We start from the raw sequence: 25754 nt of genomic DNA, 5'->3' as shown, positions 1-25754 counted from the left end.
CAAGATGAAGCGGCAACATGGACGCGGTTGGGGGGGAGGGCGCGCGGTTTGAAAAAAAAAAACTGTAAAACCTTAAAAGACAACCGACGCCTCCGGACAAGTTGTGTCCATAATTTGTAAAATCACTTCAAATGACTTTTACTGAGCGTATTTTACAAATATTCCACCGCATATAGCTATATTTTACGTTTTAAGACTCACGCTGAATATTCAGTCTTGTTTTCGAGTTGATGACGATGCCTGACGTGACGTCACGTCTGGAACGCCCCTGACCGAGAAAGCGACACACAATGGATTTTGGTTACTTTGTTTGGTCTGAAAACATCGTGTTGATGGCGAAATTAGAAGGAAAACTACATAAATAACGTGATGGTGAATCGTCATGTGTCGCAGCCAATTGCGGTAACACTCATAAAGAAGGTGTACGTTTACACAAATTCCCAGCGGACAAATCCGCCCATTTCCAACGGAGCTTGTGCGCCATCTTGTGCATTTTCTGGGTGCTACGTTGGAGTCCTGACGGCTCAAATTGAGACGGAAGGACTTCTTTAATCCATTGCAAACATTTATGCTTTCCTCTTCAGAACTATTTGAATCATATTCATAACTGGATGAGTAACAAGAAAGCGTCTTCTCCAAATCTGAACACCCGAAGCCATTGTTTTGATTCTGGAGCAAGGCAGTGTGTGACCAATAATGATGTCACCAACAAGCGGGCGGGACTTTCTGCATCTGCCCAGTTCCGAGCTCATTTTGTGGCAGTTTTTGGGAGACTTAAAGTCATTTTTATTGGTGTTTTGCATTTAACTAAAAATATCAGCCTGCATGTTTTGGGTATTTTAAATGTCAGAAAATGTATTTCTGATGTCAGTTAGGAAACAAAAAATGGTGTCGGTTGTCCTTTAAGCCCGATACCTTTTGGAAAAATGCCATCTTCTCACCTCTGCACCATGGTACTAACACAACATTTGCGCACAGAAGGCAGTTCAGTACCAAAGCCCGGCTGAGATGCAGAGGAGTCAATCTAAGAGCCGATTGTGGACGGGGGCTCTGGCCATCACCCTGGTGGAGGGCCAAGATCTTCCGCCGTGTGGACAGGGTGACATCTATGTCCGCTTTCGTCTGGGCGATCAGAAATACAAGAGCAAGGTTAGACTAAACACTCCCTGGTTTCTCACGCTCTCCTGTCACACTCTTTTTACTTTGTTTCATCTTTGGCGGGGAGTTAGGGGAGGAGAGTTTTTCTTCACCGCAGCGGGTACTCATCTGTGACTCACCTTGGCTCACTGGGCCGCGGCGCAGGCAGCTCATTAGAGCGAGCCGGGCTGCCACTCACTCAGTGCTGCCGGGCTCCGATGCCTCTCTTATTTGCATACGCATCACGACTCCGTTCATCGACCTGGACTTGTTGGCTTTTTTTTTTTGCGCCTTCCCCGTGTCATCGCCGCCGTGTCATTTCTTTGTAAAACCTCGCAGTCGTCCCTCTTCGCTTGTTTGTTTGTTTATCGAACAAAGTCCATTCTAATTGGGAGCTGTCAGTGTTTACAATCCCAGTGTGGCTACAGGAGTGTGCGGGCGCGCGGTAACGGCGCCGCCCGAGCAATTTCGTTTCATCAGCCGCTTGTCCTGAATGGTTACTTCATCCACCTGTCACGACAGGTTTCGGTTCTACCTTTCTGACAGAACATTCTGTGTTCGCCTTGGCTGGTCTGAGTCACGTACTGCCCCTCTGTCATGTGGCGTTCCACAGGGCTCAATTTTGGAGCCTATGCTGTTCTCACCCTACCTGCGCTCATTGGGTTCCATCCTAAGGAAATATGCCATATCCTTCCACTGCTATGCAGATGACTTTCAGACCTATCTTGCACTGAGCAAAGAAAGACACTTTTTTGTTAAGGCCACTTTTATCCTGCCTAGAGGAAATCAAAACCTGGATTGCACAAAACCTCTTGAACTTCAATGAAAAGAAGACAGAAGTGAGACTGTTTGGTCCCAGTAGCCCATGTACATCTCATCCTGTTGTCTTGGGGCCCCCTTGGCTCCTGATGTGAAGTCAACAGTCTCAAACTTGGGTCTTAAACTGGACAGTGACTTTAAACTTGACGGACAAATTGGTGCTGTTGTTAAATCCAGCTTCTTGGCCTGGAAGTGAAACTTCTCCTTTCTCATGATCACCTTGAAGCGGTCATTCATGACTTTGTCATATCTCTGCTTGATTACTGTAATGCACTTTACTTTGGAGTCTGCCATGAAGCGTCTCCAGTTGGTCCACAATGCTGCTGCTCGCCTCTTGACTGGTACTCGAAAGAGGGAGCATATAAGTCCTACTCTGACATCCATTCACTGGCTCCCTCTACATCTTAGAGCTCTTTTCAAGATCTTATTTGTTTTCAAATATTTCTTACCTCTCCAAGCTCTTCCACACATCTTTTCGGCGCCTGACCAGCCATTATTAGATATGCCAAAAACTAAACAGAGGCTCAGAGGGGATGAAGCTTTATCCGTTGCTGGTCCCACTCCCTGGAATGACCTGCCACTGTACATTCGGTAAGCCCTCTCACTCTCCATCTTTAAAACACGTCCCGAAACTCATTTGTAATCTGGCAATCGACTCAGCATGATTCCGACTTGATCTTCATTTTACTCCCTGGTGCTTTCTACTATCTTTGTGACTACTTAATTTCCTGTATATGATAGCTGTCCATGTGACTTGCTTTGTTCCAGCTTCAGCTGTTGTTAAAGCGCTACATAAATCAATACGTATTGTATTGTATTGTATTGCCTTTATTGTCTCTCAGAACCTCTGCATTCAAGCCAATCCCCAGTGGAGAGAGCGATTTGACTTCAATCAGTTTGCAGATAACCAGGAACCACTGCAGGTGCAGGTGCATTTAAAGCGAGGCAGGAAGGGTGAGGAATCGTGGGGAATGTGAGTACTTCCTGCTGGGTAATGTTAGCTCACCTCCACGCAGCCCCTTTACCTTGCGAGTAAAAGTATCACCCCCCCCCTTCTTTTTTTTTGCGTGTGGTAGGTTTGAGGTTGACCTCTCCAACCTTGTGTTTAATGAGAGGCAGCTTTACACTCAAATGCTGGATCCCGGAAAGGGCAGGCTGGTCTTTCTGGTGACCCTGCTACCGTGCTGGGGAGTCTCGGTCTCCGACATCGACAGCGCTCCTTTGGAGAAGCCCGATGAGAGAGATGCTGCGGTGGAGAAATTTGTAAGTCTTTGACTTTGCACCAAAAAAATAGAGATTTTGCGCCATTCGATATGTCAGACATTGCGTTTTATCAAAATGCACACAACTTTGACCTTTGTTGTATGATAACCTGGCGACTATTTTTTTCGGAATTAGCTTCACATTGCAAGAAAAGAGTGCCCATAAAAACAGAGGTGGTCTGCCTAGTCTCAAGTGGGATCAAGAATTTGACTTATGATACATTCAACTCAACTTTGTGGCGCTTTCTCAACTGTCACAGTTGGGACAAAGCAACAAGCCAAAAACAATTAATAATGGTTTGAATACACTCATAAATAGCCCAACATAAACTTGCATTAACACATAAACTTACATTAACACAAACATTATTATTATTATTATTATTATTATTATTATTATTATTATTATTATTATTATTATTGTATTTTATTAGTAGTAGTATTGTTATTATTATTGTATTTATTATTCTTGTTATTCTTGTTATTTTATTATTATATTTTATTATTACTTATTTTTATTATTATTATTATTATTATTATTATTATTATTATTATTATTATTATTGTTATTTTACTGTAATATTTTCAGGATTACTTTGTTATTATTACTATTATTATTAGTAGTAGTATTGTTGTTTATATGTATTATTATTATTTATTGTTTACATTATTATTACAGTAAAGTCTCGTTATATCGATATTCAAGGGAGTCCGAAAAAATATCGATATAACCGGGACTATCGATATATCCGACCCTGTTTGCATGTAATTTTCTCCGTGCGTGCATAGAAATAGTATCGATATAACCGGGACTATCGATATATCGATATAACGAGACTTTACTGTATTATTATTATTACTGTTATTGTTATTATTGTTATTATTATTGTTATTATTATTATTATTAGTAGTAGTAGTAGTCGTGGTAGTAGTAGTATTGTTATTTATATGTATTATTATTTATTGTTTACATTTATTATTATTATCATTATTATTATTATTATTAGTAGTAGTAGTAGTAGTAGTATTGTTGTTTATATTTATTATTATTATTGTTGTTGTTTATATTTATTATTATTATTACTGGTGTTGTTGTTATTCATATTATTATTAGTAGTAGTAGGAGTAGTACTAGTAGTCGGAGTAGTTGTAGTAATGGTAATTTTTTTTACATTATTTTTTTGCCCTGCAGAGCCTTCGTAACACATACAAATGCACGGGTGAAATCGGTTTCCTCCAAGTCAAGGTCTTAAAAGCCAATGAGCTTCCCGCCACAGACATCAACGGTAACCATTCGCCATTGCCGCTTTTCAAAAATAATTTGACGTCAGTGACCAACACCACCTTTCCATTCGCAGGGAAAAGCAACCCCTATTGTGTGATTGCGCTCGCCAACGGCAAACTTCAAACTCACACCATCTACAAGAACGTCAATCCCGAGTGGAACCAAGCAATCACATTGTAAGAAGGTCAATGGTATATACTCCACCCGTAACCCCCCCCCCCCAAACCCCCCTCCGCCCATTCATGGTTTACATTACAGCATGTCTACTGCTGTCATGCCGCAGCCCCGTTAAGGACATTCATGATGTGGTGGAGCTGACCATCCTGGATGAAAATGGAGATAAAGCACCAGGCTTTTTGGGCAAAGTGGCTATTCCATTACTGACTGTAAGTGTGTATTTTTTCACCAGTTTAAAACAAACAAACAAAAAACAACTGTTAAACTTGCCGTATCAATGCAATAATGGCTGGAATACCGTAAACATACCTGTCAACCTGCGAGACACTGTGAATTTACTAACAGCTCAATTTTTCCGTACTGCGAAAAAGATCATAGGATTGTGTAATATTTCATTGCGCACATGGAAACATGAATACTTTTCACAAGTTACAACATATTTCTAGCAATAATCGAGTATGTTCTTTGTTGTACAGCATTGTGGCTTTTTTTGCAGTGGACAAATTTGTCCATAGCAAAAAAAAAAAAAAAGAATTTGTGTTCTTGTGATGAATAATGTTTAGAAAAAAATATGAATGATATTACAATGGAAAAAAAAAAACCATGCTAAAATGTTTCATTTAACTGATTTCAAAATAAAATTTCACTTGACCGGAACTTGTCTTCTGGGAACTTTTGTTTCTTCTTGAGACTTTTCACACGGACTTGTTTTCTCATAGTCAACTTTAGCGATATTTGTTATAATTAACATTACTGCTAATATTTAATGACGAAAACAGAATCAAAAATATTTCAGTTATATTGAACAATTTTTACGTTTCCCGTATAAACTTTGTTTTATGCCATTTAAGAATGTGCAAAAATCGGACAGAATCCGGCAAAATACGTCCGGTTGACAGGTATGCATAAAGCATGGATTGTATTTTCACTCATGGAGGCAGCACTTCATCACCAAGCCACAAAAAAGGAAATGAGCAATTAATTTGCGGCTTCCAATTCAAAAGTTGATGCTACTCAATATTTTCTGACTCTGTTCAAAGGTTCAAAATGATCAGCAGATTTGTCTCTACTTAAAGAAAGAGGACTTGAGTGGCCCAGCCAAAGGGACCATCACGCTTGTCTTAGAAGTTATATATAATCAAGTAAGTAAAATATACATCATAATGTTTGAAATATTAAAAAAAAACATTTTGACCTCTGACTCCTGACTAGGTTCGTGCTGGCGTTAGAAGTTTCCAACCAAAGGAAGAAAAATTCACAGAAGAAAACGTAAAGTTCTCGAAAAAGGTATGACTGCAAATCTCTGTGATGATTAAGAAGGGATTGTAAATACAGCTGATATATTTGTTTATGACTGATATCCTATAGCTGACCAGCAGATGGCTGTGCTTTATTTTTCTTCACATTACGTTGGGTTGTTGTCACTTCCGGTACAGGTTTTACTTTCCACGCTTCGTTATTTAAGTTTCATTTTACTGAGAAGACGGCGAGAATGGACATGCTTTATTGCTGTACTGTTTAGCAAGGAAAAGATAAAACGGACAAAGACCAAAATTTCTATTTCGGACAGAAAGCGGGCAAAGTGGTTTGTATGACTTTATTGCATACGTTTTATTTCATTGATGTAAAGTCCAAATGTTTGTGTAAATAATAGCTATATTTTTATACGTGTTTGTAGTTCTCCGGTGGTGGTGGTGGTGGTTGGTGAAGGTGGTGTGAAATCACATTAAAGAATTAACCATCAGTACCAAGAACCGCAGTCCTCTGTTTTGAATGGAAGCACAGGGATAGCTAAAAAATAGTTTGACGCGCACATTTAAAAAAACAAAAAGGCCCTGACATTTTTTTAGTTTGTGGGAGGGCGTCTGTGATTGTAAACACAAAAACAAAAGAAAAGACAAAAACATCACGTTTCAGAGTATCCTAATTTGGTTGCAATTATGTTCCCCCATTTAGGTTCTTGCTCACAACATCTATCGGGTTCGTAAAATCAGCACAGCTGTTCTGTACACATTGCAGTACATTAAAAGCTGTTTTCAATGGGAGAGCACCCAACGGAGCCTCATTGCCTTTCTGGTAAGACCCCACCTTTACACACCCCCAGTTATCCCCCCTAATGAAAAAAACAATGTCTTCCTTCTGATTTGGTCCCACTTGTATGCGCTTTATTCTTCAATCAAACCCCGCGTGGCTTTCCTTCGATTCTGATGACTTTTGAGTCCAACTTTGAGGGTGCATGTCACGACTTGTGAGCAAAGCCCCCCCCTTCGACCCCAGGGACGGCGGGTGGGTGCGAGGTTGGGATCACGGCGAAGGATCACGTGAAGAAGCGACGCCCTGCCTCCGAGATGCGATCCGGCGTTTTCGATATCTCTGTTTAACCGTTTTTAATGAGGCGACGTGATCTGAGGTCCTAAGCCAAAATAAATCTCCAGTCGCCCCCGTGAATCCCCCCTCAGAGCGCCACTCCATAATGTCATGATTAAGAGCGCACACTCGCCAGGGTGAGTGGGCGGTCACAGACGGGGGTGCGAAGTGAAGAGCTAGCCTTTCGCCACCTTTCTTTCAGTCTGCGCCGTCTCGGGATGACACGCAACGCGTACCTGCCGTATCCCGGGGAGTGATTCACCCTGAGGCGATAGGCCTACGTATCTCAGGCAAGACGCACAGACAGCCGGGGGGGGTCGGGGAATGTGGGGCGGGAGTGCGCAAAGATACATAGGTAAGGAGAAAACAATGCAGGCGTTTGTATAAGAAGTGTGGGAGGAAAATGTTTGCCATTGGAGATTTGCGGGCTGACAGGTGATGGGTCAGCGAAAAAGACCCTAACGCCAAGGTGTTGAATATATGCTAGTTTTATGACACGGAACTTTTATCAGGTGGGAAACTTACTATCGATTTTTTTTTTTCGGGTGGTACATGTAACAATTTTTAATAATAATACATTATATTTCAAGCGCCTTTCAAAGCTCTCAAGGACACTTTACAGTCACATACAAGCATAAATACAATAATAAATAAAATACAATTATAAATAGAAACAAGAGATAGAGCTACACAGAAAATGCAATTTTAAATAGGTGGGTTTTGAGATGGGATTTGAAGGTGGGAAGAGAATTGATGTTACGAATGTTGGGAGGAAGTGAGTTCCAGAGTTAGGGGGTAGAGCAGCTGAAAGCTCTGTCCCCCATCGTGCTAAGACGGGTAGGTGGAGGGCACACGGAGGATCTGAGGGAACGAGAGGGAATAGAAATTTGAAGAAGGTCAGATAGGTATGGGGGGCAAGGTTATGGATAGCTTTAAATGTATAAAGAAGAATTTTAAAGTTGATTCTGTATTTGATCGGGAGCCAGTGGAGCTCATTCACTGCCAGACGATGTGCACAAATGTGTCCACTCCAGCCAGTGCTAGGGTTTTTGTCATTTTCACTCAAATTTCAAGACTCACAGGATATTGACTTTAAGGACTACATAAACATTCAGTAAAGGGTTAGAAACGTTAGACTCTCTTCTTTCATCAGAAAAAAACTAATTTCCCAAGTTATATAGGTCTGGAGTTATATGAGCTTGAAATGAGGGCTGCTGTCCAAAATAGAATACAGTTATACCTCAGTTTACAAACGTCTGTGTAAGCTCTCAGTCGTACAGGAGTGGTCCATCGATGAGAAGGTTTCTTCAGCCGTCATCTGTACAAAAGTGAAGGTTTCGGACGTTTCGCCTCCTATCCAAGAGACTTCGTCAGCGAACTAAAGTCTGACTGGTCGTATCGGCCCCATTCAGTTTACAAACTTAATTGGTTCCCAGAAAGTGTGTGTAAGGCAAAACGTTTGTCTTCCAAACATTTATTTCCCATAAGAAACCATTGAAATGCGAATAATCCGTTCCCAGGTTCCCATAAAACATTTATCTTTTCTACTAAATAAGCCTTAAAAGTACACAAAATATACCTTATTGTATGTACGTATAATAAATGTGCTATTGTATTGTAATTAAAGAAATAAATTGTACTGGATAATAAAGTCATTTTATTTACCTTTGTGATGCTAGTCGCTATAGCGCTTTAACAACAGCAGAAGCTGGAGCAAAGCGTGGAAAAAGGGAAATGCTGCCCCCTCGTTGAAGGGAAACTTTAAACTCTCTTCTTTAATCAGAAAAAAGAGCTAATTCCTAAATTATATGGATCTGGAGTTAGCTGAGCTTGAAATTGTGGCAGCTGTACAAAATACAATACATGCATATTGATTTATATAGTGTGTTTTATCAACAGCTGAAGCTGTAACAAATTGATAACAGGGACAAAAGGCAAATGTTGCCCCTTGTGGAAGGGAAAAACATTGCCAGAGGTCTGACCAGCGCTTTATCGGCAAGACAAAAACCAAATCCCAACAAATTCGGGACTGGTGCTCCACGCCATGCTTTTCAATTCCCGAATAAATTCAGGAATGGCGGTGAATGAGATAAATAATTTGTAACAGTTGAACAGAAGTAATTGTTCTTTTGTTGTTGTTTGCCATTTTATATTTTTTTTTTTCATTGAAAAAAAATTACTATTTTAGAAATGACTCATTTACTCATTTGCTGTTCCTAATTTAGCCTCTAGATGGCATCACTTAGCACACGCAGGTAACAGTGCTACTGCCCAATACATGCGTTCTACATGTGGGTCAGACGGTATGGATTTTATAATGGAGGCCGTGGGCCGGGTGAAAATTAACCACGGGCCCCATTTGGCCCCCGGGCTGGACTTTGGGTATCAGCCTAGTCGATTTTTAAAATGAAAGAGCAGCACAATCAGGAAATAAAAATCAGCATTTGCGCTTTAGTCTTCTCTGGATGACCATAACAACACAACGCATACATTACAGTTAGGCACAACCCAACATGGTAATTCTTGTCCGTAAACAGAAAAATAGCACACAGAGACAAGTTGTGTCGATAATTTGTAAAAATGGACTTGAAATGACTTCTACTGAGCGTATTTTGCAAATATTCCTCAGCATGTAGCTATATTTTACGTTTTAAGACTCGCCCTGAATATTCAGGGAGTCTTGTTTTTAAGTTGGTGACGATGCCTACCGTGACGTCACATCTGGAATGCCCCTGACCGAGAAAGTGACACACGATGCATTTTTGGTACTTTGTTTGGTCTGAAAACTTCGTGTTCATACGTGTTGATGGCGAAATTAGAAGGAAAACACATAAATAACGCAATGGTGAGTCGTTGTGTGTTGCACCAAGACTACTATTTGATACTAGCTGACACAAATTCCCACCAGGCAAATCCGCCCATTTCCAACGGAGCTTGGCGCCATTTTGTGCATTTTCTGGCACGCTACATTGGAGTCCAGACGCCTCAAAATGACACGGAATGACTTCTTTCATTAATTGCAAACAATTATGCTTTCCTCTTCAGAACTATTTGAATCATAGTCATAACTGGATGAGTAACAAGAAAGCATCGTCTCCAAATCTGAAGCCATTGTTTTGATTCTCGAGCAAGGCAAGACATCTTGGTGTGACGTCACGAACAAGGGGGCAGAACCTTCTGAAACTGAAACTTTCTGAGGTCATTTTTGAAGTAGTTTTGGGGCACTTTAAGTCATTTTTATTGGTGTTTTTCATTTGACTAAAAATATCAGCCGGCGCGTTTTGGTTATTTTAGATGCTATATTTTATTATATTTATGCTATATTTTCTGATGTCAGTTAGGAAACAAAAAATGGTGTCGGTTGTCCTTTAAAGGACATTTCATCCGATTTTTTTAATATATTTTTTTCCGTTAAGCAACCTTTGTCAATATTGAACAGCAAAAGGACGATCGCCAAAAGGCTAACGAGTGGGCCTTAGCGTCCATACTCCAGCCCACTCTTAGGCCAGCTTTCTTGGTACAGTAACCCCCTTCCTCCGAATCATCATCTGCAATTAGTTTAGCGTTCGGCGCCATCTACGATGTAGCACGCCGTCCGTGCGCTCTAATGAAAGCGGCTCCCGCTCCTATCTTTATATCTTTAGGCAGTTGTAATAAGGTAACCGATTCCGACGTTGACAGATGGCCTCTGCTTGTGCATAATGTGCAGAATTATACCGCGAGTGTCTGCTTCCCTGAGTACGCCGGTAGGAAACGCCGTACGGTTTACGCCGCAGCTTCAATATACATTACAATACATTATTTATCAAACTGGGTGGACCGACGTGAGCCTTTTTGCACCGCATACATCCTGTAATGCATTTCCGCCGCCGCCGCGGTCTCAGCTGGGACCGCGGGGATGTTCCTCGCCGAGTACTTTACCAGAAATACTTAGCTATTATATCACTCAGTCCCGAGGGGCAATTTTTTGACCTCAGCGCAGCCATTTTTCATCCTGTTTATGGAGATGCGTGTATGCATTATAAAGCACCTCATCGGCGTGCCATGCGTATAAAGTATTAAAATTATCGCATGACGCATCACTCCCGGTATACAAAGAGCATTGAGGGGGCACTTTGGGTGGTAACATTTTACTAGCATTATTGAGAAGCTAGGCTCAATTTCCACCATACTTTTTTTTTATATTGTTTCATTGTTTTTTTACGGTTAGGCACAATCCTTTGTAGGCACAAACAATTGGCCGTCAATGAAAAAAAATGGGAAACCAAGATCGACAACAGAATCGCCAGAAGTAATTACAGTCTCTTAAAAATCTAAAAACACGACCAATTGTGAGCCACCTGTTTTTCAGACATATATAGAGTACAACTAGGACTTTATATTTGTACAAATAGGACTCATTACGCAGCTGTGTTTTTGTTTGTTACTAGTGCTGTGTTATGATTTGGCTGCACATTTCTGTTAAGTCACACAGCCTTTACGTTCAAAACATAAAAAAATAATACATGTTGTGAGTTAGCTTTACACATGACACACGGTCGCTAGCCTTTCTTGTCCTGGCATCTGTACAGCGAGTTTCCCCTCGTGTGTCAAGAGAAAATGCTTTTAGAAGACCTTCTTTCGGGCTGTCGTCACTTTTACGTCGGTACAGACAGACGACGTTTCAAGATTGCGTCCGATAGACATTGAATAGCTTGGGCAGATGGAAGATTATGTCACCATGTGCTCAGTTACTGATGTACTTACTATTTCATATTTATGGCCTGCAAGCTTTTCTTTTTTCAATCAATTATTTACGCAAGCTAACTATGACATTGGATTGGATAGGATTTGCCTTCATTAGTCTCACAGTGGAGAAATTTACATTTCACAGCAGCTACGTTGATTTTAGTGAGTGAGTGCCTGCCTTATGTATACAGTTGCGGTTTTAAAGGAAACAGGGAGTCCATGTGAAAACCTGAGCTAGACTCGGAACACACTGGAGTATTCAGAGTTTTGGGTTCGTTAATTTTATGACAGTTTGGAAAATATCAAGCTAAAATGATGTTTTTTTTTTGCTATATGATGTGTGTGTTTTTGGAGTAAAAAATGTCAGTTACAAAATATCTATTTATGGGCCCAGCTGTCTGTCTCAGAAGAAATTCTTCGGGTTTGAATCTCAATTGCAGTATGACAGTGTGGATGGAGGTGACTTCACCATAAAGGTTTCTTTCAAGCTTTTTAACACCGAATGTTGGAAGTTTTTTTGAGTTGGCCACCACTGCTCGGCGAATGTTGTTTATGTAGTGTATTGCTAATTGGGTTGTCATGCTCGAGGGGAGAAAAAAAGCGAAGTAAAAAAAAAATCCAGAGTGGACAAAAAAATACAAATTAGAAAATTCTGTCTTCCCCCTCCAGCACGATGGTTTGTTTGTGCTCCTGTAATGAGACTCTGATTGACGTTTTTCAAGTGTTAGACAACAGCGAGGAACTGTGACGGTTTATAAATCTTCACAAAATAACCTCCTTTAGGTGTTCTTTTCCCTGCTCAAGACGCAGAGCCAAATGAATATGCTATACATTCTCGAAGAAGGGTCACGCAGAGTTCTTTGTTGCACGACAAGAGGCGGCCTTTAGATGGCGGTATAGCACTACAAGAGAGAGCGAGCGAGGCCTATTCGACCTTCCCCCCCCCCCTCGGCTCCTTTCTTGTAGTTTCGTTTCACGGGGAAGAAGTTATTTGCGAGCAGCAGAAAAGACAATTTAGAAGAGAAATCTTAAATTATCACGTATTAGCCAGGCAAATTAATCATCTTCAGAAGTTCAACTTTGGATTGAGAGCTAAAGAGAAAAGGGATCATTTGCACTTGAAAGCTGATTCGAAGCCTCACTGTCATTAGAACTGCTTAAAGTATTTAAGGAGAATTAATATTTCAACGTGAGGGAAGCGTGCATATAACTCCAGTGGATTCTCTTTTTGACCTAGCAGGCTGTTTTTTTGACATTCTGTGAAATGTTGATTGCTCACATCACAGACTAAAGATGGTATTTGATGAATACTTGAAGCGGCGACGTCGTCGTCAAAACATTTGGCAGTCACGACAATGGTGGCCTGGAAGTGAAAGTATGTTGTTAGGGAATTTAATTTTCAGGTAACTAAATGAGTGTTAGTCTTTCTGGTGACATTTTACTCGTACTGCTTACATTTGAAAAGAGATATCTGTGTGTTCTTCTCCTTATTTACCCAAATAAACTTGGATACTTTGTTTGAAAAAAAAAATGACACTTTTGGGACAACAATCACAGTGGACCAATGTGAATCTTGAACAATGATGATACGGTAGATTCTGAAATTACAACATATTCACAATTCACACCTTTATTGAAGAGAAATGTTTAATGTCAGAACCAAAAATGATTGGTATGCTACTCAGAAAATAAACAAGCAGGTGCAGTGATATTATTTCGATGATCATTAATGGTTTAATTTTTTTATTTTAACGAGATTAAAAAGCTTTGGGATCAAATTGTTTTGATAGCTTAAAATTCCATCCAAAGCTAGCTAGGTCTTTGTTTTTGTTAAAAACAACAACCGAAAAGGTTACTCTTTAGGTGGTCACAACAAAACAGGCATTGGACAGGATATACTGTTATCAACGGCATAATTCACAAATATTTTTAACTGTTGTAACTCTGTACATTTCAGTGTCTGTGCTTGTTACTTTCGTCATTAAATCAATAATTCTACATTAACCAGAATCATTTTTTTTAAACACAAGAATTTGTACATCAATTTAAATGTAGGGTGAGAATATTTTTTGCCTCTTCTGCTAACTGCCGATATAATCGACGTCGAGGTGAGGGCAGGGTTGAGCTTGGCCAGCTGAAGGTCTCGGTTGACCACCTGCGCAGAACCCTTGGCAGCGGCAGCCATTAACCAGAACACCCACAGATCAAAGACGCAATCAGACTCTGTGGTAATTGTTCTTGTCAACACTCGTCCCTGAAAAGTGGAGGCTTTAAGAGTCCAGCGGCTGTTAATTGTCTCCTTGTTTCTGCTGTGCATCTGTTTTCTCTCTCCTTTGGTGTTCGGAATGACAAAAAAAAAAAGTTGGAGGCCTCAAAAAAGCGCCGCTCCTTACTCTTCTGGGGGTTACGCTCTCTCGCTCCCCCCTGAGCTGTGGGCGTTGTCACAGCCTGTGCGGTGGGAACGCGCCTAGCCGGAACAAAAATGACAACGGCCTTGACGGTGAAGTGTCTTCACTCGCACTGTTTGGAGTCTATCTTTTATTAATTATTGAACAATAAACATGCAACACTTCCCGAGTTAAGGCGCGTATTACGACCACGGTGTCGACGACCACAGCTCCCAAAGTCGAATGAAAGCTATCCGCGACCTTGAAACACAGACGCTTTATCCAAGCAACTTTTCTGTTCATTCGGTGGATGAATATGATAAACACTCGCATTTCAGTTGCTGTGTTGGCTTCTAAATGCATCATTCATCATGTTGGACTCCATGTGGACTCCGCTTTCTAAGCGCGTTTCAAAAGAGGCTTCTGATTGGCTGCCGTGCAGAGTACGCAAATTGCCAAACGAACGTGCTTTAGACTATACCGTGACTGTAAAGTGTACTTGAGAGTTTTGAAAGGCGCTTAGAAAGAGGAGTCCACGTGGCTTGTAGCGCCTTGCTTGTAGCATTTGCTTTATTAAATAAAACAAACGTTTGAATTGAAAATATTTCTTTTCTTTTATCTTGAAGTTGTCGGCCACCCGGGCCGAGACGTTTTGAAAGTTGTACGCCCGACGTTAAAGTTGCCCTCCGGGCAGACATTAATTCAAACACTGTTGTGGGTATTTACAAATTACAAAAAAAATAATGCCTTTGCGTATGTTAAAGAAGAATCACAGTGGTCAATTCACTTTTCATTTGTTTGAATTTGTTCGAATGCAACAAAGAGAAGAAAATGCAGAATGATTGAAGACTGTCAATGTCTACTGTGGTGTGTTTATTTGTTTTTTTGTTTCTTTGTTTGTTCTTTTTTTGACTCCAAAATGGCGCTGCGACAATGGCTGCCTCTACAGCAGCTCCTGTATTTTGTTTCTGCTGCTGTGAAATGTAAATTTTTCCACTGTAAAACAAATAGAGGCCCATCTAATCTAATCTAATCTAATAGTAATGAATTTAAATCCTTCTCTTGCTAATTTTCTCCCCACTCCTTTAATATTTATTCCAAGTTGCACCTCACGGAGGAATGCTCTGTGTTTAACCTCACCGTGCGTGTCGCGTTTCACCGACCTAACTTTGCCACAGTGGACATCTGACCCCGGGCACTTGAGGTGCTGACCCTTTCCTTCGCCCCACCATGGGAAGGCGGATGGGGGGCTCTATGCCCTGGTGTGTTAACGTATGTGTGAGTGGAGCTGACAGCGATTCCATGCCATTCTCCTACCCCGACCCCTTGGGGGAGGGGGGCTCACGTGGCAGATCTGTCACCCAGGAGGTCGCTCAGTGTTAACGCACCCGACATGGATTAAACAGTAGTGGCCAGCGCCCGAGTGCGGGGTCAGTGTGGCGGCCGCTGACAGGCACTACGGGGCCCCCTGCTGACCACCAAACCACCCTCCCCCTCTTCAAACCTCCGCTCCCTCTCGCACGCTGGTGCCGCTGTGGCCCTGGCATGTGTCAGACAGGCAGGGAGGGTGAGGGGTGGCGGGATGACGTCCAGATCTGGCCCTTGGGAGCACATGCTAATGGTTTGCTTGTCGATGCTAGAGACCATGCAGACGTCCTTGTGAGCATTTTCTTATCTGCTCGGCACAAGACGGACAAATTGGTTTATTTTTAATTGCGCTGAACTAAGTGACAATGACTGATCACGGGCAACGTTTTTGTTCAGTTTTTTTTTCACGTGAGTTTCAAATATGGTCAGAGATGAAGTTAAGCAAAATTTAAATGTAGCCCTTGTTGTTGATATTGTTTTTCTTTAAAGTGCGCGATGCTATTTTAGCTTTGTTGCGACATGAACATAGTGTTTGAGACGATCACATGCCGACTTTTCCATGATGTCGTGCTTGTGCCTCACTCATCAATAGATAAACAGATATATAAACAGATAAAAAACAGACACAAAAAATAAAGAAAGAAATGAAAAAACAAAGATAGAATAAAAATATAAATAAATTGATAAATAGATAAATGAATACATAAACTGGTAGATAAACTGAGAAACAGAAAAATAAAAAATAAATAGACATGAAAAAAATAACCGAATAAAGAAAAAAAATACATACATAAATAAATACATATGTATTTTAAAGGACAACCGACATCACTTTTTTGTTTTTTAACTGACATCAGAAAAACGTTGTATAGCATCTAAAATACCCAAAACATGCAGTATCATATTCTTATTCAAATGCAAAACACCAATACAAATGACTTAAAGTGTCCAAAATCTGCAAAAAAATGAGCTGTGAATTGGGCATTTTCAGAAAGTCCCGCCCCCAGATCATGACGTCACGCCAAGACGTCTTGCATTGCTGGATAATCAAAACTATGGCTTCAGATTCGGATAATATGCTTTCTTGTTACACATCCAGTTATGAATATGATTCAAATAGTTCTGAAGAGGAAAGCATACATGTTTGCAATCTATTAAAGAATTTATTCCGTGTCATTTTGAGGCAAATGGGCAGGGGCGAATGTCGCACCCAAAAATGGCGACCAGGTCCTGTGAAGAATGAATCAGCCCGTTTCCACAGGCTGATAGATTCCTTTCATGGAGCTTGTCCTCCCTCTGCTGACGGCTTTTGGATGTAACATCAATGTTTTCAGATAAACAGTAGAGCAAAATACATTGACGTGATGAAGGACTGCGACAATGTGTCTTTTTGTCGGTCAGGTGGATGGTCCTTTCATGACATAACGTGAGGACTCGTCACTCAACTCAAAAACAAGACTTCCTGAATGTTCAACGCGAGTCTTAAAACGTAAAATATAGCTATATGCGATTGAATCTTTGTCAGTAGAAGTCATTTGAAGCCATTTTACAAATTATGGACACAACTTGTCCGGAGACGTCGGTTGTCCTTTAATTGATAAATAGATAGATACACAGTGAAATGAATGAATGACTGAATGAATATGTAAATACAGTAAAGTCTCGTTATATCGATATCGGATATATTGATAGTCCCGGTTATATCGATACTATTTCTATGCACGCACGGAGAAAATTACATGCAAACAGGGTCGGATATATCGATAGTCCCAGTTATATCGATATTTTTTCGGACTCCATTGAATATCGATATAACGAGACTTTACTGTACATAAATAAATAAATAAATAAATATGTAAATTAAAATACACAGAAATAGATATACATAAATCAATAAATAAACAGATTAATAGATAAATAAATAAATACACACACAAAAAAATATTGAATAAATACATATATAAATTAATAGCTACATAGATAAATGAACGAACAAATAAAAAAACAAACTAATTAGTAAATATATGTGTACATTAATACATAAATAAACAAGTAAATTCCTAGACATGTGGATAGATAAAAAGAAGTAAATAAATGCATAATTAAATACGTACATACATAGACACATAAATAAATAAATAAAATTAATACACAAAATTAATACACAAATAAATAAAAAACAAAATGGAAAACCATGAAAAACCTTTGCAGCCCAAAAAAAAAAACAATGAACTTGTTGAAATATGTTAAAATAGGTGTACATTTTAAACGACTTTTGTTGATTAGATATTTATATTGTCTGAATGACTTTCTTCCAAGGAACTTAAAACAATAAGAGTGACATTACAACACAATATAGCGTCTTTGTCTGAACCCCAATGATGTACAGAACCCTTTTTCCCTGCAGAACGGCATAGCTCAACCGCACTCGACAAATTCTGCTAAGACAATTTGCAAGACGGCGCTCTTTTGACACCTTCAAAGTAGAACCCTGGACGGGTGAACCTGGCAGCGAGTGTTACCTGCTTGTGATCTTCACGAGTGCCGCGCCAAGCCCCCCCCACACCCCCTTTGTAAAGTTAGTTTGAACAGGAACTGATAGGAGCAATTTGCTAAAAACCAAACCTTCACTTTAAGCCCATTCATTGCTTGTAAATGTAATCACACTCTAAGTAACTCTGACCTCCACATGAAAGGAAGTCTCCCACCCCTCCTTACCCCCCTTCCCCTTTTTTATACTCTCACCAAGCAGGCTCTCGACTATACATTTCCTTTCCTCCTCCTCCTCCTCCTCCTCAGTCAATATGACTTGAGCTGAGCGTATGTGAAATATTTATTCTGAAATAATTTGCTCAGAGCGCCGCGACTGCCCACACCCACACGCACTGTGTGCCCCGAAGAGAAATTTTGTCTGCACTTCCTCCCCCTCACCCCCCTCCTCCCCCAAAAGCCTGTCCCCTCGCTGGCCGAAGCTCAACACACATTACATGTCTCATTGCTCTGCGTATGATGCTGCTTGAGAGCCCCAAACGTTCCGCGGCAACCAGCCCTCGGGTTCCAAAAACCAGCGACGTGTGTGTGTGTGTGTGTGTGTGTGTGTGTGTGTGTGTGTGTGTGTGTGTGTGTGTGTGTGTGTGTGTGTGTTTCCTTTTTTGATTCGTTGTACAGTGATACCTTGGCTTACAAACTTAATTGGTTCCCAGACAGTGTGTAAGGTGAAAAGTGTGTATCCCAAAAAATAATTTCCCATAGGAAACCATTAAAATGAGAATAATCCATTCCCTGTTCCCCATAAAACAAAATGTTCTACTTCCTAATTTTCTAAGCCTTAAAACTACACAAAATATACCTTATTTTACGTATAATAAATGTGCTATGGTATTATAATTAAAGAAATAAACTGCAATGTATAATAAAGTTGTTTTATTTACCTTTGTGATGGTCGTTGATGGCTTGATGCAATGGATAGCTTTTTGCATAACGTGTCTCAAGGAGCTCTGGGTTGTACATCTTGCAAGTTGTGATATTGCAACTCCAACAGATCAGAATCAGAATCATCTTTATTGCCAAGTATGTAGAACACACAAGGAATTTGTTTCCGGTAGAACACGCTGCACTAGTATCGTCGTCAAAAAAAACTGCTAAGTGGCACTATACAGTTCCATTTTGGCTACTGATGCTGGTCAGACCTCTGGCAATGTTTTTCCATTCCACGAGTGTGCAGCATTTGCCTTTTATTCATGTTTGCACTTTCTTACAGCTTCAGCTGTTGTTAAAGCGCCATATAAATTAATATGTATGTATTGTATTTTGTACAGCCGCCTCCGTTTCATGCTCATATAACTTCAGACCCATATAATTTAGGAAATAACTTTTTCTAAGGTCTAAGGTTTCTAACGCTGTCGTAAATGTTTATGTAGTCCTAAAACTCAATATTCTGTGCATCCTGGAATTCGAGTGACAATGACAAAAACCCTGGCACTGGAGTGGACACACTTTTGCACGTCTGGCAGTGAATGGGGGTGGGGGGGTTGTGTGCCAGCTGCATTGGCACAGCTTGAAGTTTTTTTATTCACACTTTGAATCACAGAGAGCTTTATGATTACGTACCCAATCACATCCAGCCAAGCAAAGGTGCGGTACATTTCATGGAATATAATAATGGCGCCATAAAACAACTTTGTCAGGCTGTTCTTAACCTCTCTGGTAGATTAGCTTGCCCATTCTTGGTCTCTTTTCCCATCAATTACAGGTGGCTAAGAAGAAGTAATATCCCATATATATATATATATATATATATATATATATATATATATATATATATATATATATATATATATATGTATATCCGACCCTGTTTGCATGTAATTTTCTCCGTGCGTGCATAGAAATAGTATCGATATAACCGGGACTATCCATATATCCGATATCGATATAACGAGACTTTACTGTATATATATACAGTAAAGTCTCGTTATATCGATATCGGATATATCGATAGTTATATATATATTATATCTATATTCTCGAGAGTCTGAAAAAATATCGATATAACCGGACTATCGATATATCCGATCCTGCGGCATGTAAATTTTCTCCTTGCGTTCATAGAAATAGTATCGTAATAAGCAGTACTATCGATATAACCAATATCGATATAACGAGACTTTACCGTATATATAGTGGAGATTCTGTATGATGGATGTATGTATGTATATATAGTTTATAGTTTTAGTTTATAGTTTATTGACATTTTTATTTTGTTATGCTTAGAATATCTTGTTTTCTATCCTTTCACTCCCACCCCAACCCCATCCCTCTTCAATTGCTGCTGTGGACTGCAAATTTCCCCATTGCGGGACGAATAAATGTATTCTGATTCTGATTCTGATATACTCGTCGTCCTAATTGTTTTTTTTCGTCTTCTCCACGGGTGTCCTTCTTGGAATCACGCGGCTGTTTTTCATCAGGCTAATTTAAAGTACACACTAATACTTGTTCAAATACAGATCACAGTTGTGAGTTCAGGTAGGGTTTTTAGCACCCATCCTCCTGAGAGGAGAATGATTGCAAGTCATTGAAAAGGAACAGAATGTCGCACGCTCGTCAAGTTTCGTTCAAGGTCACAATTGTTCGCTAAATGGTTGTCAGACATACAGCATATGTTTGCCAAAAGTGTTTTTTTTTTCTTGTCAAAAGAAAATTTAGAACAAGTTCAAAATGCCCTTGTGCCAACAAAAGTACAGGCAAATGTCTGTCAAATGTTTGGGAAACATTTTCAACCTTGAATGATATCTGATGAGGTCTGACAAGAAAACACAATAGGAATTCATCTTTTCTTTCTTTTTTAATTAAATATTGTCCCACTTGAACATTAACCCTGTTTATAATTTCTCCATTATTGGTTTAAAAATGTACAAATTTCAGTTTAATTCTAATTAATTTTTGCAATTACTACTCATATATGTTTTACTATTATTTATCGGTAGTATTTTAATGGTATTCTTTTTATATTTTTACATTTTTTAGATTTTAATGTTTACATTGATGATTACTTTCATCATCCACAAATAATCATTCTCATATTGAAATATGAGCATTGAGAGTAAGTTTCATGAGGAATACATTAAGTCATTTGGGGTTCTGAATGCAGGACCTCATTTAGAGTAATAATAATAATAATAATAATAATACATTTCATTTATAAGCGCCTTTCAAAACTCTGAAGGTCACTTTACACTGTCACAGGCAGTGACGCGCAGTCAGGGGAGGCAGGTGAGGCCGTGCGTCATCTCTCATCATGGACATATCAAATGAAAAAATAAATTAAACAGTTATATTTATTTGAGGAAGTATTTTAGTAGTAGGAAGTACTCTCAAGGCACCCGTATAGGCAAGGTGTAAGGGGGATGGGTGGTTCACTGTACGACAACTTTCCACAAATAGACAATCTGCTGCTGTTATTCTTACAATAGCTCATTTGCATTACGGCGACAAACTAGCACCAGCGGGGGGTAAAGTCAAAAAAAGAAATGAAAAAGGTAAACAATGAATATTCATGGAGGGCCCTGTTATGAATAACCTGCGTCATGTGTTGTCACCTCAGCTCCCAAGAGACGCCTCTAAAAGCAATGCCCACCCCCTTCGCCACCCCCTAAGGAATTCAGATTGGCCGACTGCTTGCTTGTTATATTCCCACCATATTCCCATTATAAAAATGGAAAAAATTAGGGAAAAGGAGCGGGAAGGGTAGAGTGACATAAGCCCAGCAGGAATGTCGGCGCTTCTTTGCTCTCGCCTGGCGAAAGCTGCTGCGTTATCCACTAAAAGTCTAATTGCTCGGCCTCCGTCAACAGAAGAGGCCAAATCATTTCCGCCCGAGCGGGGAGAGGGGAGCGGGAATCTGTCACAGGTATTCATGATCGCCCACTAATGCAAATTTCTGCTCGCTGCGTTCTGGCTCAGCGGACAAGATAAAAGCCTACAGGAAGACAACGCCTGGCGTAGTGGGTGCCTAAATGAGGGTGGAAACCAAAACTGTCAGACATTTCTTCCATTGAACCCGCACAGGTGTGTTCTACCCGAGCAGGCTTTCTTGGCGGTGAAAAGTGAAACATCTGGGTAGTTAAAAAAAAAAAATGTGTCGTCGTTCCCAAAGCATCGACAAAAGTGTAATGCCCACCAACCCCCATGTCTCCTCATGTACAGTGATACCTCAGCTTACGAACGCTTTAGCTGACAAACTTATCGCTTTACGAAGTTTACATTTGCGAGAATATAATCTTGGCATACAAACTAGTTTTCGGCGGACGAACCAAACCACAGAGCGCCATGGAGGCTGGCAGACTAGTTTTCGGCGGATGAACACGGACTAGTTTTCCACACCTCCTTCTTTGAGTGCAGACGAGGTTTATTATTAAGTGTAGTACTTTTGCTCTTACGGGACTGAAAAAGACCCCACCACGGGCTAGTGTTAAGCTGATGAGGACACAAAAGAATATTACGGTCAAGCAGAAGAAGATCATTGAAAAACACAATCGAGGTGTGTGTTTGTGTGACTTAGCGTCCCAGTACCAGTATGCTAAGTCGACCATTGCTATGTGTCGACTTAAAAAAAACAGAATCATCAAGCGTTGAAACAGTGAGAATAAAAAATAGGCACATCATCATCACCACAATCCGTGAAAAAAGGCACAGTCCTGAGAAAATATGACTTCTGATTTCATAATCACAATTTTATACATAGAGTGTGCATTTAAATCTTAACTTTAATTTAATTTAATCATTCACTCAATCATCTTGCTATCTATTAGCTGGCTAGCTATCTAGCTACTGTATCTAGCTAGCTCTCTATTAGCTATCTAGCTGTCCAGCTATCTAGCTGTTGGCTATCTATTAGCTATTTCTTAGCTGGCAAGTTAGATTTCTATCTATTTGAGATACTATTTGAGTTAGCATGTGGCTGCCGCTGCTCACCCACACAAAGACATATCCTGTGACCAGTGACGTGCGGTGACGTTCATAGCTGGTTAGGCGCTGACGTCATCACAGTCTGATTTACAAACATATGAACTCTACAGAGTAGCTTATTCACCATTTGATTGGCAACAGTTAACGTGTTTTGTTTAAAATGTCATGTCTGCAGTCTTTATATAAACTGTAGTATGGTGTTCTTCCACCGAAAAAAAAAGAATAAAAAACCATTATTGTGTTACCTTTACTTATAAATGAGGTCCATGTGCCGCTCCTTCTGAAGAAAGGCATTGATACCTTCTTTGTAGAAGCCTTCCTTATCTTTCTTCAGTTTTAAAAGTACAGTAAAGTCTCGTTATATCGATATTCTCGGGAGTCGGAAAAAATATCGATATAACCGGACTATCGATATATCCGATCCTGCGGGCATGTAATTTTCTCCTTGAGTTCATAGAAATAGTATTGTAATAAGCAGTACTATCGATATAACCGATATCGATATAACTGTACTTTACTGTATCTCTATTTCTTTCTATTCTGAAAATAACGCCAAGCAACACGAAAAAATGGCTGGATGGTTGCACTTAATTTGCTAACTATTTACTGTAGCTTGCTGTCACTAATTCTATTATTCTGCAGCCGAGGAGGCGCAAGAAGAATCTCTGTAATTACCAGCGCCCCCAGTCATGAGGCAGGAGAACTGTGTGCCTCACCTATGCACACAGTTTTGATAAAAAATGAAATAAACACTGCAACACAGTGTTTATAATGTAAAGTGACTCTACACCAGCTTCTTCTTCTTTTCATTTCGGCTTTTCCTTTCAGGGGTCGCCACAACGAATCAATGTCCTCCATCTATCCCTATCCCGGTTTTGTGCATCCTCTTCTCTCACACCAGCTACCTTCATGTCCTCCTTGACCACATCCATAAACCTCCTCTTGGGTCTTCCTCTCGGTCTCCTGCCTAGCAGTTCAAGGCTCAGCATCCTTCTCCAGATATAGTCACTCTCTCTCCTCTGGACATGTCCAAACCATCTCAGTCTGGCCTCTCTGATTTTTTCTCCAAAGCCTCTAATATGAGTTGTCCCGCTAATGTACTCATTCCTGATCCTATCCAACCTGGTCACTCCCAAAGAAAACCTCAACATCTTCAGCTCTGCTACCTCCAGCTCTGCTTCCTGTCTTTTCTTCAGTGGCACCGTCTCCAGTCCAAACATCATGGCTGGTCCCACCACTGTTTTATACACTTTTCCTTTCATCCTAGCTGAAACCCTACTATCACACATCACACCTGACATTTTTCTCCAGCCGCTCCAGCCTGCCTGGACACGCTTCTTCACCTCTTTTCCACATTCTCCATTGCTCTGGACAGTTGACCCCAAGTACTTAAAATCCTGCACCTTCTTTATCTCTTCCCCCTGTAGTATCACTCTTGCACTTGGATCCCTCTCATTCACACACATATATTCCGTCTTGCTGCTACTGATCTTCATTCCTCTCCTTTTCAGGGCATATATCCACATCTCTAGTTTCTCCGCCACCTCCTTCCCATTCTCGCTACAGATCACAATGTCATCTGCAAACATCATGGTCCAAGGAGATTCTTGTCTAACATCGTCTGTCAGCCTGTCCACCACCATAGCAAACAAGAAGGGGCTCAGAGCTGACCCCTGGTGGAGTCCCACCCCCACCTTGAATTCCTCAGTCACACCGACAGCACACCTCACAACTGTCTTACGGTCATGATACATGTCTTGCACCGCTCTGACATACTTTTTTTCTGTCACTTCCTCATGCACTCTATGACATGACTCTACACCAGCTAAATGGTAAAAATTTAGTTCATATCCTAAAAGTGTTTGAACACTTTAATAGCGATATGCAGAGGGACAGCAATGCGGTCTCATTGCAGAGCAAGCCAGCACAATTTGCATAGTCATTGCGCAATCCATGGTGAGGCACATCCGGCTGCTGCCTCACCGCCCGTCTGTACTTTGTATTTGGACGGTAAATGAGAAAATTCCGCGATTTTGAAAAAAAAATCCAAAAATGATGAAGTTAGATGGAAAAGAACTTTAAAGATTGGCTGCCGTGCCGAGTATGCAAATTGCCAAGGGAACATTCGTTTGGTAATTTGCATACTCGGCACGGCAGCCAAGCAGAAGCCTGCTTCGTGCTTCGGACTTACCGTGACTGTAAAGTGTACTTGAGTTTTGAAAGGCGCTTAGAAAGAGGAGTTAACGTGGTTTGTTGTGGTTTGCTTGTAGCGTTTGCTTTATTGAATAAAGCAAACATTTGATTTGAACAAAAAAAAAAAGTTGTCGACCACTTGGGCCGAGACGTTTTGAAAGTTCTACGCCCGACGTAAAAGTTGTACGCCCCGGGCCTCCGGGCAGATGTTATTTCAAACACTGGTATTAGGCACCATGTGTATAAGGAGATTTTGGGTGCATCTTATAGACCGGAAAATATGATACTTTTCTATGATACTATAATATGATACTTTTTTTTCACCATAATTTCCAGCATGGCACGGTCCCTAATACTTCCTCATACCCCCCCTCTGACCCCCGCGAAAGGCGACGCTTCATTGTCGTCGCCTGGGCTCACCTACTGCTCTGTCAGAGGATACTAAGTGGTGCAGTGGAGAGGCTTGGGCGCGTTTGTCTGCATTAGTCATTGTTCCCTGAGCAGCACTAGGTAGACTGGCCCCCGGGAGCCCACGTGTATACATGCTGCGCGTGGTGACTG

At 40.6% G+C, this 25754-nt stretch overlaps 1 protein-coding gene across 1 annotated transcript in view; it reads left to right on the top strand.

Annotated features, from left to right (window-relative positions):
- Positions 1–25754, top strand: part of mctp2a (multiple C2 domains, transmembrane 2a) — a 70309-nt gene that overhangs the window by 13064 nt on the left and 31491 nt on the right. Inside the window, exons 9-17 of the mRNA XM_088995964.1 lie at positions 979–1149; positions 2799–2929; positions 3033–3219; positions 4411–4504; positions 4577–4679; positions 4787–4889; positions 5721–5822; positions 5893–5967; positions 6637–6756. Coding sequence (XP_088852090.1) covers positions 979–1149; positions 2799–2929; positions 3033–3219; positions 4411–4504; positions 4577–4679; positions 4787–4889; positions 5721–5822; positions 5893–5967; positions 6637–6756 — 1086 coding nt within the window. The remainder of the gene's footprint in view (positions 1–978; positions 1150–2798; positions 2930–3032; positions 3220–4410; positions 4505–4576; positions 4680–4786; positions 4890–5720; positions 5823–5892; positions 5968–6636; positions 6757–25754) is intronic.

The sequence above is a fragment of the Hippocampus bargibanti genome, linkage group LG05, assembly GCF_051943395.1.
Source record: "Hippocampus bargibanti isolate YZ-2025 linkage group LG05, ASM5194339v1, whole genome shotgun sequence".
Taxonomy (NCBI): Eukaryota; Metazoa; Chordata; class Actinopteri; order Syngnathiformes; family Syngnathidae; genus Hippocampus; species Hippocampus bargibanti.
The sequence above is the reverse complement of the archived record's forward strand: the minus strand, read 5'-3'. Positions and strand labels throughout refer to the sequence as shown.